The sequence below is a fragment of the Rhinichthys klamathensis genome, unplaced genomic scaffold (assembly GCF_029890125.1).
Source record: "Rhinichthys klamathensis goyatoka isolate OS25496 unplaced genomic scaffold, OSU_Roscu_1.1 h1tg000015l_1, whole genome shotgun sequence".
Classification (NCBI taxonomy): domain Eukaryota; kingdom Metazoa; phylum Chordata; class Actinopteri; order Cypriniformes; family Leuciscidae; genus Rhinichthys; species Rhinichthys klamathensis.
This window is the reverse complement of record NW_026606567.1, coordinates 3,903,838-3,917,936: the sequence shown is the minus strand read 5'-3', so window position 1 is coordinate 3,917,936 and position 14,099 is coordinate 3,903,838. Positions and strand designations below refer to the sequence as shown.

The window sequence follows — 14,099 nt, the reverse complement described above, 5'->3', positions numbered from 1 at the left end:
AGCTCTAGAAAACAGCTGAGTTCTGTTGAAGCAAACAGCCTGTGATGGGAAAGAGCGGTCACCAGTGTGTACAGTGGCTACTCAATGACGGGTTTGATCTTCCTGGCCAGGGGACAGCCTAACGCAGGGGGTCACGAACATTGGGCACCTCCGGGATGGAGGTGTTATATGTGAGAAAGGTATGAGAGTTGAGCGCTGATTACTGGAGGCCACCGGGGTCAGCAGAGCATTGAGAGGTGAGATGCGCTGTGAGGAACAGTCACGGCGGTCTGACCCAGAAAATGTGAGTTCCTCTATACCAATCACCAGAAACCGCATTCATTGTATGGCTTGTTTTTTTATTGTGACAAGCGTCTGCAAATATGCCAGGGGAAAACACCCTGATGGAGATTATAGATAAAGGGCTAACAGGAGTGGGCTTTCAAGAGCCAGCTGAGGCCATTGAGTGATTCCCATTAGTTGTTGTGGAGACAGTAGCAAAACTTTTTATGTACTGGTTGCCTTACGGGCAAGGAAAATCATAGTGTTGATTTTGAACTAATATGTTATAACATAGTTTTAACTCTTGAAGGTCGTTAGACATGGTGGTGGCTAAAGATGAAGACAGCTTTTGTAGATTTGAGAAAAGTCTGGATAACAAGGTGAATGGTCAAAGGTTATTGTAATTAATTTAATATTACATTATGTCTAAGTTACAGCCTTAGAAGGCTGTTGAAAAAGATTATTTATTTATAGTGAGAGAGACTGCCTGAGTTGGAGGAAGGGATGGTAACTGTGTCTGTCTTTCTGTTATCTGCCTGCTAGAGCAAGCTGAAGCAAAATAATGATAATGAAACAAAACAACCCAGCTGACTTGTCTAAAAATTCAAATGAATAATGAACAGACGTAAAATTAGGTAGAAGCTACCGGAAAATGGGAAGTTTAAAATCTTATTTAAAATTTAAATCTTTTAGCAATAATATAAAGAAAAGTGAACATTGAGAATGAGCAGTTAACATATGTGTGTCTAGTACGAGTGTGTGTGTGATGGTGACAGCACTTTATGTCTTGTATGTATTAGTTTGGGGCACTAATATTCCACCTGAATGGTGTGTATATTGCGTCATTAACCTCTGGAATGAGTTTATCATTACAGATGGGGTAAGGCAAATGACAAATTTTAAAGAAGCTGATAATTCTGATGAAAAGACAATACAGAACATGGGACAAGCTTTAAGTTGATTGGCCATCAAGCTCTGTCTGGTAGTAATAATTTTGTCATACATAATGTAGATTTGAAGATCAGTAAATTGGAATTGTGTAGTTGTAGATCACCATCTGGCATGGGCTGAGATAAATGAAAATGTTGTAGATTTGAGGGAAACAACAAAGTGACATATTGGCTAAGTCAACATGAAATTATCAAGAGAGCTTCTCACATTTATGATTATTGTGAACAAAGGGGGAGAAATGATTGACTGACATTGACCAAGTCTGTACAGCACGACCTGACCTGATAGGGAAAATTGATGACTTTGGAAATGTTTGTAGATGACTGACTTGAGAGACCAAACAACATGCCTGAAAAGCAAGATACGCTGTGAGACTGAGGGCCGTTGCCTTTCAAATACTTCGATAAGAAGATGAGATTGTGGCTTTAAGTGACGAATGTAATATTTTGTTTCAGAGACAGAGAAAGATGTCTGGGCAAAATTTGTCTGAAGGACGCCGTTTGGGTTAGTGTTGATGGCAAACTTTATAAAAAACACTATGTTAAATGTTATGTTAAATTGATGCTCGAGTTGTGTCGTGCATCAAGAGGGAGATGGTATAACAATTGCCAAATATGGTTTATTAAGGGGTTCACAGTTGCTGAATAAATGTTGGGAGAACACTAGGGGTAATTTGATAAAAGCCCTGAAAGAAGCCATTTTTCTGAAGCCAATCATTTTTGCCAGGGCATCGAAGGCCACGGGAGAACAGTAGACAAAAGAAACTGCGTACTTTACTATCTGACAATAACCTCGAAATTTGTTTCTCTTTACAGAGAGCATGCAGGATTGGAAGACAGGGCAAAATGTGCCCAATAAAATTATGGTTATGGATGAATTTGGCTAACTGTCCTGGCCTGGGTTATTAGTGTGGCAGAAAGGTGCTACACCTGCGCAGCGCATAACTTAAAATTTTCCTTTTACAGAATGTCAGGATGGATTGGATCAAACAGAACTAATTCTGTTCCAAATGTATAAATATTGTGTGGACATGAGCAAAGTGGGTTGAGTGTTTTTCAGGGTAAAAGGACCCCGAGTGCTATTAAGTGAGCAAGAAATTATCCGGAGATAATGTTTCAGGTTGTTGATTCCACAGGTCACACCAAAGGGGACGAGCGGCTGTCAAGCGGTCACTAACAAAATACTTAAGGTCTCCATTCACAGGTGACAGTTCACTCCAGTGGGGGTGCGGTCGTGATATAAGGGAAAACCTTATAAGGATCAGAAAATGGTTGGAGAGTGTGACACCTGGGTCCAAGCCTCTCACCTACACCGACAGGCCACAACCATCCCATAGTCCATGGGGCGAACGAGATGATCAACACGCCTGGAGGAGGATGTGAACCAACTAATGGTTTAAGAATGTGATTTTGTGATTATTTTGAGGATTTTATTTGATTAAATCAAAATAGGGCTTAGTATTGATATACAGTAGATCAAAAGATTTGATTGGTTACTTATTCATTAGGAAATATTTAAGGAAAATGTTTTTGGGAGGAGAAGATCTATTAATTAATGTAAATTGTAGGGATAATTGTTGAAGCTTATTAAGTAGAACCACAGCATGTTTTGGATTAAAAGTTAAAGATAAAAGAACACGGAACGTCCGTGGGGCGAACGAGATGATCAACACAACTGATGGTTTAAGTTTAACAGAAGAATCTGTTTTTGTGATGATTTTGTTTGATTGAATCAAACTAGGTATTGATTTGATTGTAAATGTAGAAAATATATTGATTGTGTCTGTAATGGAAATATTAGAGTTAATATTGAACAACTGCATTGGTTAGAAGAATGGATAAAATTATAAGACTTCTCTGGTTAGATTTTTGTTAAATATGGCATTAAATAGAGCTTACTAAATTGAATTAGAAGTGAACAAAATATGGTTAAATAGGTGAAATATGGAGATGGGCGTAGAATAATGGAAAAGGCTTAATGATAGGAGTTAGGATTGTTATTCTAATAATTTTGTTATTCATGGGTGAATATGATTACAGTGACAGGTGAAACATGCTGTCTGTTCAATTGGTGAAAATGACAGTCTATCCCAAGGATGAACAAAATTATGTGACGATACAGGTAGCGGGAGCTACAGTGAGAGATGTGTTAAATGTATGTTCTGTTTGTTTTTCTTCTATTTGTTTATTTTCTGAGAAAGATTAAGGGCAAAAGATTTAAAGAGGGTTAAAAGCAGCGGTCATCCGTGTTACGAGATGGCGTACAAAGATAGGGTTTGAAACTGAGTGATTTTTATTATACTTTTATCTGTTTGTTTCCTTACTATGTTATAACTACCTTTTTCCTTACTGGCGTGACTGAGGGTCTGTTTACAGGAGCGCAGGAACAGTGATTTCTCGCTAAAAATGTTTACTTGCTAGCTAAAATATTACGGGGCCTTTCCCCAACAAAAACAGCCTTATGCTTCTTCATTCTAAACTTTTCTTCACAGGTTCAAGGAGTGATCATTTATGCAAAAATCAGAGATAAAGAGTATAAGTGTGATGATATGACTTAAAATTTGTTTTATTGTTTATTATTGTGATTATGGGTAATCAGAATGATAAAAAGTGAGGAGTTGTAGTGGCAATTTTAATGATATTCATTGATCTTTAGTAAAATATAGATGATTCAAAGAATGTCACATGTGTGTCTCACTTGTAGTGAGAGAAGATTCTGTTTATGTACCTGGGGAGGCAGAAGAGGGAGACACACCAGAGAACAGACGAACAAGGACCTCTGACCTAGATGTCAGAAGGCCATTTTGGTGCAGGGGGGCTTATTGGGCCAACTAGTGACGTCTATGGAAAACTACTGGGAGGAAGGCACTGGGGGGAAGAAGGCCTTGAAACTAAGATAAAAGCTAGTTCAGTCTGTCTGGGGGTGTGTCACTCTTCTGCACAGGGTAACAACTGTGTATTAGACTGCTCCTATTCTTGCAAGAATAAATACTTCTATTTTATATAATTTGACTCTGAGTGTCTCTTACGCAGTGATGTTTGTTTGAGATGATTTTTTGCCACAACAAGCATTACAATAGTCCAGTCTGGACAGAACAAGCGCTTGGACAAGGAGTTGTGTAGCATGCTCTGATAGAAGAGCCTGATCCTCCTAATGTTGGATAAGGCAAATCTGCAGGATCAGCAGGTCTAGCAATGAACTTTATAATGAATCCATTTTTCACCAAATATATTTGAAAAAGTATTTACCATCTTACTTTTTTACTTAATTCTTAAAGTGTTTAATTATTGAACAACATTATGTGCCCTGAAATGATCAACTTAAATTTGAGACTATTTTTTCTAATCTCAGCAAAACAATGGACTCTATTCAATTTATCAATTATAAACTCCAAATCATTTTCATCTATTTTCTATGCTGTGTAAAGTCGTTAATATTTCAATGATTTGTATTAAAATACTACATTACATAGCCTACAGTTATATTCAGAGGAGAGCATTTCTATTATTTTGATTATATCAGACAATGGAAAAAACTGCTAAAACCAAACAATTAATGGAGAAAAATGTACTTTCAGATTGTAAGTGACAAAAGGAGAAAGAAGCTTTTTGATTCAACAGTCGTGGACAGATTCTTTATCTCTTATTTTGTTCAACTTGATTTTTTTTTTTTCAGTTTTTTTTTTTTATAGTTCTTGGTTTTAAATAGTCAAATTTCTAAACTTTTTAAGGACTGAATCTGTCTTTACTGATTGTAATATAGTATTTTACATATAGATGTGTGCATTGAATTGTGTTGTGAATTCAAATCTTTCACTTGCTGTATTAAAAATGAACATAGTAAATTAGCAATGTATTTCCAAATTAAACCCCTATCCAAAAAAATACATATTTTAAATGTTCTCATCAACGCCTTCCTAAAGAATGCTTAATGATGAAAAAATAAATAACATCATGAATATCAATGCCTGGGTCTCTGAGGGTTAAATCAACAATCAAAAGCATGTAAGTTCAGTTACCTCAGCTGTGAGATGTAGGACAGACACTGAAGGAAACTCTTCATTTCACTCTCTTCCTCTGAACATCCGCTCAGCTTTACTGGTTTCTTCTCTGTCTGGAGTTTCAGCACTTCCAGGAGGACGGAGGTCTTTCTCTGTGAGAGATCTATGATCCAGACATCAGGAGACTGGAAAACTGACTGTAATGCTGGAAGGAAACTCCTGCCTGTTTGAGTCTCATAGTTCTTCACATGTGAGCAAAGATCCAGCAGGAAATCACACAGTTCTGGGTTGTTATTGTGTCTCACGGCAAAAAAGGAGCATCTGCACTGCGATCCTTTATGGAAGAATTCTCGAAAGAATGTTATTTGCTTCAGTGGTTCTTTCCAAACCTTTAATCTGCAACACAGAAATCATACATCAATAATAATAACAATAATTTTAAATTATAAAAAATAAGCAAATTAATAAAGACTATGGCATACTATGGCAATAATTATTTTGAACTGTAAAATAAAGGCATTTAATAATAATACAATTTAAATGTAAAGAACACCAGTACAATTATCATACTTATATTTATGTCTTAATTTCTTTTGGTGAAGACCTTAGAGTATGGTTAGGATTGTTGCATTATTCCAAATAATAGATTGAGATTCACAAACAAATGTAAAGAGATTCACAAAAAAATGTATCAAATTCACAAATAATAGATTGGGATTCACAAATAAATGTAAAGAGCTTAACAAATATGTATAAAACTCAAATAAATAAAATGAGATTTGCAAATAAAAAAAAATATTTACAAATGTGTTTTATGTCACAAACACACCTCATTTATTTATCGGCAATGGCTCACATTGATGACTGGCTCACTAAGTCATGTCTCCATCTAAACACCAACAAATCAGTCTGTATGGCGTTCACCAAACAAAGCATGAAGGTTTCACATTCTAATAATATCATCATCATTTCCCTATTTTCATTTGATGTGTTATGCATTCTAATAATTGTAAAAACAAATTTTCTAAGAATGCCAAGGAAAGAAAGAATAAAAACAAAACAAAAATCAAGGAACTCTCTGTATGATACATGTAGACGTACCACCTTTGGCCAAAATATATTATCAATAACAGCTGGTAAACTTTGGAATAACTTGCCCCTTTCGATACGAGTGTCCTACTTTCAACACCTTCAAAACTCACTTAAAAAAGTGGCTCTTAGAGAACCAGAGATGTACTAATTTTTAACTGTCACACATTTATCAGCCATACACTTTCATTGTTGAATTAAATGTAGTATAATGGTGAATGTATAATGTCTTTGTTATTATGTGTTTTTTGTTTGTATTTATGCATTGTTTGTAATATCAATGTATATTCTTATCCATGTGTATTGTCGTTATAGTGAATGAATGCTGTATGACTGTTGGTTATCTATAGTTAGTTCTTTTTTATGTTACCGGCCTAGGGTGCAGATGAAAAGTAGTATCTTTTTACTAATTCTGGCATATTTACATGGTGTATTATCATACAACAATGTTCATGAATATGCATGGTCCCTATCAAATAAACTAATAAATAAATAAAAATAAATCAATTTGTGAACCGCTTTCTGTGCATTTGTAAATTGCTGCACACATTTGTGAATCTCTTCTTGTGCATTTGTAAATCGCTGCACACATCTGTGGATTTTGAAACACTTCTAGCGTCGACATGCAGACAAATCCACAATTAAGTGGACTCCACCCACCGTTTCCTCAAGCCAATCAGATAACGGCCACTTTGACCACAGCTGAGGCCCATAAAATTGCTACAGTAAAAGATGTTTAAAATTGGGATTTCGTTAGAGATAGACCATTAGACGGGGTATCAAGCCAAGACACATTTTTATGAGCTTTTGAAAATGCCAGAGAAACAGCGCTTACATCTCTGTTATGGGAGCGTTATGGAAGCGTCCCGTTATTCATGATAGAGCACGCTGTTGCTGTGCCTCGTACGGTTACATCATCACTGATGGTCATTTGGGCTCATATTTGGCATTCAACATAATATTTATGTCCTATAGCTATTTATCACCACAGTTGTGCTTTAAAAGATAAAATCATCCATTTTGCCATTTCTCAGCCTAAATCGTGTCGACCCCGTGCGAGGCTGTCTACACTGGACAGAGCGAATGTGCAAATCATTCGCCTACTTCAGAAGCAGAATAGGCATCCGTTTACTGTCAGTGAATCATCGTCCAGTGTAGACAGTTTCACAAATTGTACATTTTCATAGGCAGCACTAATCAATAAGGAAGATTATGCAGACACTTTATATCTGCAGGTAAGAAAACCGACGTCATGGGCAAAATGTGCTAACATTGCAAACATGTTAGTTTTACATTATTTGAAACCGCTACGGCAGCCGAGAGGATAATGGGCTAATCTTTGCTTTTGACGCGCTGTCACGCCGCTTGACTCCGGTGAAGAGAGGGATCTGTGATGATCATAATTTGTGTTTAATACTGAGTTTATCCTGATGGAAATATAAAGAGGCCTTAAACTCCAACAATCTTTTCGAAACGGGGGGTTTTAACCACACAAACAGTTCAATTTGAATGAAGCGCCCATTACAGCTCCTTTCAGGGGTGCAAATATCTGCAAAATGAAGCAGATTCGCTTGATCATTTCCCGCTTCGAGTGTAAAGACTAACGTGATTGGTTGCAGTGAGAACGTGCTACGATTGGTCATCTTAATGTGGCCGTTATCTGATTGGCTTAAATGGTTATTTGTGGATTTGTCTGCACGTCGACGATAGAAGTGTTTCACAAAGGGGATTTACAAATGCACAAGAAGAGATTCACAAATGTGTGCAGTGATTTACAAATGCACAGAAAGCGGTTATTTGTGGATCTTAATCTATTTATTTGTGAATTTGATACATTTTTGTGAATGTCTTTACATTTGTTTGTCAATCTCAATCTATTTATTTGGAATAATGCAACAATCCTAACCCCATAATAAAGCTTCTCTTTAGTTCATCTCATTGCAGAAGGTTGAAACCTTTTTAAACGCATGATACAAGCGGCCCAAACTTACAGCACTAGCAGAGAAGAGTTTGTGTGAAGCGTGCGATCTTGACTGACAATAGACTCTTGGCAAGTGTTAAAGTCGGCATGAAATGATTGTGACCCTTTTTTTCTTGGGAATTGCTTGTTGGATTGTTGTTATTTGCTACTGCTTTGATGTTATGTGAGTGACAGGAGGTTGCGGGAGTTTATTTTCCTCACACCAGTAAACACGTCATCAGAGAAGAGATGAGATGTCAGTGTGTGGAGGAGGGGAAGTTATTCTGAATAAAGATTACAGGGGCACATGATTTAAAAAAAAGTAATGTGCACAAATAAATATTTCATAATAAACACTGCATTGTTCCATTTTAATTTCATGGTGACTTTAACTTTGGACACTGGCTGAGATGCTAAGCGTGTTCTGCACACAATCGCTGATGGCATCGTCCGCTAGCAGTCCTGCCGTTTTTCTTGCATTTGCGCTGTAGATAGTTTGATAGATTGTGTCGATAGTTTAAAAGGCTAACATAGAGGACCACCTTTATTCGCAATTGTTTTTGTGCTAAACTTAAAATCCTTAAAAGATACAATAGTGTGAATCTTATTTCAGCAAATGACCTCTCATTGTTACATCGATCCCCAGCCAGTTGTGGGGTAGATTGTAACAACTGAACTCTTTGTATTTGACATAAACTCGCATAATCTGTGATTGTTTTGTACTGTATATGTCCAAGTGAGTTATATTTGTAGCAGACAAATGTGGCCACCATTTATCAAATTTTGAGAGATATAGCATAAACAGCCAACGAATTACCGATGCTCAAACAAAAGGTGTTCATTTATCCCAGATCTCGCCTACAAAATATTTAGTCCTACATAGTAAACTCCCCAGATGCAGATATTTTCACAGGCATGCAAAAATATAATAAAGTAATAAGTAAATAACGGCCTTTAATAAGTAAATAAATACAAACGAGGTGGGCAGCGGGCGAAATAAAGAGCTGGGCCAGATCTGGCTTATATTTAGCACAGTTATTAACAATAAAAACTATGGCACTTCGTGTGAAAAAAGGTGTTCCTCTGTGTTAGCCTTTTAAACTATATAGCCTACTGAATGGACGTTGAGAAGTATATAGTTTAAAAGGCTAACACAGCACAAAATGCAAGAAAAAAGGAAAAATATTCAATATAGCCTACCTGATCTTGGGTGAGCAGCTGAGCATCATGTTCATTCCTGCATCAGTCATGTTACAGTCCTCCAGATTCAGATAAACCTCTTTATCTCTGGACTGAGTGATCACGTAAGCCAAAGCACAACACTGATGAGGGTCAAGATCCTCTTCAGGCTCGAGCTGATGGTCCATCTTCTCCAGGAACATTAAGCACGCTTTAGGAGACTGGAGCTCATACAAGCACTGACACACATAGAGAAGATCAAACTCTTCACTTTCACTCTGAGGTTGGAGGAAAGTTTCCAAAAACTTCTCAATGAACCAGTCAGATGTTTTCTTTATCTGATCTTCTGGGAAGAGACACTTGATGAGTTTAATGTTGTGTTCTCCCAGAAGTCCACATAGGAAGGGAAGAACATGTTTCATGTGTTTATTCTCCTCAGTCTGACAGAGTTGTAGGACTTTCTCAATTTCACCTGGATGTCCAAGAAGCCACAAAGCTGAGAAGAATTCCTGCATTGTGTTGTGGAGAAACGCACAGTACGTTGTTGCTGATGTAAGCGAGTCTCTTGTTGTGATCATCTTCAGAAAAGCACGAGAAATGTTGGTCTCATCACAGCTAAGGTTCAGGGTTTTCTGCATAGTTGCATTAAATGCCTTTCCCATCAAAAAATAAACTTGATCTTTGTTGTCTTTCAAGTATTTATCTATTTGCTCAATTTTTTTATTCACAGCAACACGGAAAATATGGATGTACATTTCTGTGACTGTGTTTGGATGGTTAAAAACGTTGTGGTTTTTAAATTGAATCAAGTCTACAATCATGAATGCATACATTGGCACATGGCTGAGACTGAACAGCTCTTGATTCTTCAAAACAACATCTAGAAGATCAGGATCGTGACCCAACATCTTCTGATAGTAAGCGTTGATAGACTCTTCACTGAATCCTTCGACATACACTTTCAGTGTCGGCCATTTGGAGAAAAGTGGATCATATTCCACCTCTGATCTGCATGTAATTATAATCTTGGCATCAGGCAGGAGCTCGTGGTTCATGATCTTCCATAAGGTAGAATTTTCTTTTAAATCGACTACGCCATCAAATATAATGACAACATTCTCAGAGTTTTCCTCAATTTCTTGAAACACGTCTGTTCTGTCTTTATCCATTGGTTTCAAATACACTTTAAACAAAATAGATTCCAAATCGTCATTGCTAGAACTGTGAGCCAAAACACCTTCATCAAAGTAAAACATGTAGTCCAGCTCTTGGTCCTCTTTCTCTGCCCACAGACGCAACATTTCCTGGACGACTGTAGTCTTTCCTATTCCAGGTTTGCCTATGAGGAGGATGCTCTTATCTTGGCATCTCAGCAGATCCACAGGTGAAAGTGCTTGTTGCTCAGTAGGAATGTAAGCTCTCAGCTTTTTGGGCCGCAGCTTTTTGCATTTTTTGTTTTTCCATTTTATTTTACATTGAGGAGTTTTCAACACAGAGTCTGTCTCTAAAACAACAGGTATAAAATGGAAATTTCCTTGTGCCTTGTCATCCCGATATTTACAGCAACCTTCCCTTTGCTCCTTCAGGATCCTTTTTGCTTTCTTCTTGAGCGCTGACTGGTAGTTTTGACAGGGCTTTGTACCTAAAACAGCAACACAAATAAAGATTTGTATTGAAATGTGTTGATTTACTGTCTTTTTATTGAAATGTTTTTCATTTATCTACTCACCAAATGAATAGCTGACCCCTTCCTCTTCCCATCTGAAGGGAAAACAGCTGATCCAGGTGTGTAAATCAGGATGCAATGTCCTCTTCTTAGTGACATCCAAAATCTTGAGTAATTCATAACTGGCCTCTTCCCCTTTGTTAATGACCCAATCCAATATACATCTGGCTTTATCAAACTCTGTCCTCTCGGCTTTGAGATCATCGACCTCATGGTCATTGAAAACCTTCCGCTGATAAAGATTCTCAATGATCAGAGGAAGGTTCTTCATATCAGTCACCAGGTTTCTCCTGGCGTTTTTGAGGAACTCAATAGCAGATTGCCGTGCACACGCCATAATGCAGGCCTTTCAAACCTGAGGTACAAGACAGATGTTTAAGCATTTTCATGCAACAGTATTACATGACTTAATCATATTTATTAGCTGAAAACTGGAGAGATTGGATGCAGCAATTTGAACTGTATCTTATCACGAGCGGGACCTTGTGAAAAAAAAGAAGTCAGAAAAAAAAGTGTGCCACTTTTGTAAACATTGCAGGAGATGATGAAATGAATTGAGGTATTCAACACGTTTACCGTTTGATGATTTTGACAACTTCAAGACATTAAAAGAGCTGTTTGCCAAATACTGTAAACCACGGAAAAACCTGACATACCTGAGACATTTGTTCTTTATTTAAAAAAATAAAGTGAAGGATTGTCAATTTAGAGAACTTACCAAGTCACTTATAAAGGACCGAATTGTTTCTGGTATTACAAATGACCAGATCAGAGGCAGGAAAAAAATATTCTATGGAAGTCAATGGGGTCCATCAACTGTCTGGTTACCGTCATTCTGCAAAATATCTTCTTTTGTGTTCAGCAGAAGAAGAAGAAAAATCATACAGGTTTGAAACAACTTGAGGGTGGGTAAACCATTGAGAAGGAGGAGACTAAACTGCATCAAATTAATGAGAAGGATGAAGTGAAAAATAGAGAGCTGCAAGCTGGAGTGGAACGGTGGACTGAAACACTCAAGTTAACCAGAAGCTGATCGTAAAGTTAGACACAGGTGCAGATTGTAATTTCATATCAGTGCTAGAACTGGATGTGTTAAAGATGACAGAAATGACATGCAAAAATCAAGATTTAAACTAGTGCCGTATTCAGGTCACATGATCAGGCCCTTGGGTCAGCAATGCCTTGAATGCCAGTACAAAGAAGGGCTGCGTCTGAAATCGCATACTCTAGAGTAGGTACTTATTCTGAATAAGTAATTACTTCACAACCGTTAATAAAATACTTGAACAGAAAGGTCTTACATTGTTCAAACATAAGACAGTCGCATCTTCAGAAGGAATAGAAAAGACTTGCTGAAAACAAAGGAGACAGTGTGTCCTTCAACTCAAACTGAAGCTGTGGAAGATAACCTGTTGTTTCACCAAATTTAGAGCAGAATTCAGAGCAGGAACACAACATGGACAATAATGCCAGTGCAAGTTGTTCATCCTCTGTGAATGCCACAAATTCACCAGGCGCTATTGCATCACCATCTTCATTATAGGCAGACACGAGTAACAGCCAGTTCAGTTCAATCACATGATCTCCTGTCATCAATACATTACAGTGGCATTTATTAATATTAAATTATATTTAATTATTAAATGATAATGCAACTGTTGTCAATTTAATATTTAACTCAACGTTGTCATATAAAAAGTCATACTTCTCTGAAGATTAAGCTCCATATGACCCACGAGTAACACACGATCGCCTCGAGATCAGCCTCCGACTCACAAACACGTGTAAAAACGAAACCAAAACCAAATCACAATTTGTCTCAAGCCGTTCATACCTTTAGTCAAACTTTGTGAGGGCTAGATTAATTCGTGTTTCAAATAGTTTCATTTTCATAATTTATCAGTTTCACAGTAGGCCTATATTCTCAAAAGGCTCTGATGGGTGAACAGACGAAGACATAATAAGGTTTAGCCATTCATGCGACGCGATTATAGAGGAATAATACTTGCCATTCACCTCGACAGCAACTTCCGAGTTCCGACTGTACAGGAAACAGTGGGTGCTTCTCAATACCCCTCCTCTTTTTTTTTCTTCTTTTTCTTTTCTTTTTTATTGAAGTGTAAAATTTACAATAATGTCTGGCTTAGTCAGAATTCACAAGAATATTAGTGCTAACAGGAAACGGAGCACGTAAAATTACAAACAACTTTAGGAAAAGAAGAGTAAATTAAAATAAAATAATAATAATAAACAAATAAAAAAAATAGAAGATAAAGAAACAGTTATGAAACAATAGTTAAGGGGCTTCAATTAATTTTAAGGCATCAATAAAATTAAGAAGTTTTCTCAAAATCAGTTTTGCAAATTCTATCTTGAAGACAGTAAATAGAGGCTGTGTTTTTATACATTTACATTTGTGGATGAAAAATTTACCCGAGATAATTAAAAGTGTTTAAAAGCATTTCATAGTTTTTGTCTTTCATTATAATTCCAAATGTGATGTTATGTCTACTCTAGTGAAACTGGAGAGAGACTGGAGATAAGGCTCCAGCCAATCATACGTCACACCAGAATGTGTTGCTGTAAGGGCAGAAGAAAAACAAATGATCCGTGGTCTCTATGTTCTCATCACAGAATATACAGTTAGTTAGATCTAAGTTAGTCTTGAAGGATATATATCATTAATATTTTTGAAATGGAGGTCTTTAGCTTTTGGCGATAAAGGTAACTTTAAGAAATCTGTGCGTGGTTTCTTCAGAGAAGAATGACTGAAGATAAGAGAAGCAGCATTTCGGCTGTATTGCATTGGGTATAAAGTCAGAGTAAAGAGATCACGGAACAATTTTTTCTGCAAAATCTTACTACAGAACTGGTGACCAGCAATCATCAATGAAGGGAGAAGAGGGGGGTTGAACAAATTAGGCAGTGCATTT

General features: G+C 37.0%; 1 protein-coding gene across 3 annotated transcripts in view; it reads right to left on the bottom strand.

The window, feature by feature from the left end:
- Positions 1 to 14,099, bottom strand: part of LOC130069534 (nucleotide-binding oligomerization domain-containing protein 2-like) — a 32,578-nt gene that overhangs the window by 8,085 nt on the left and 10,394 nt on the right. For 2 of the 3 annotated variants that reach the window (XM_056233459.1, XM_056233443.1), the window contains exons 2-4: positions 11,170 to 11,521; positions 9,462 to 11,082; positions 5,231 to 5,608 (exon numbers count right to left, since the gene is read on the bottom strand). In XM_056233459.1, coding sequence (XP_056089434.1) covers positions 5,231 to 5,608; positions 9,462 to 11,082; positions 11,170 to 11,503 — 2,333 coding nt within the window. In that variant the 5' untranslated portion in view covers positions 11,504 to 11,521. Of the gene's footprint in view, positions 1 to 5,230; positions 5,609 to 9,461; positions 11,083 to 11,169; positions 11,522 to 11,884; positions 11,937 to 14,099 lie in introns of those variants that run through there. The other variant, XM_056233451.1, reaches the window with a different exon arrangement.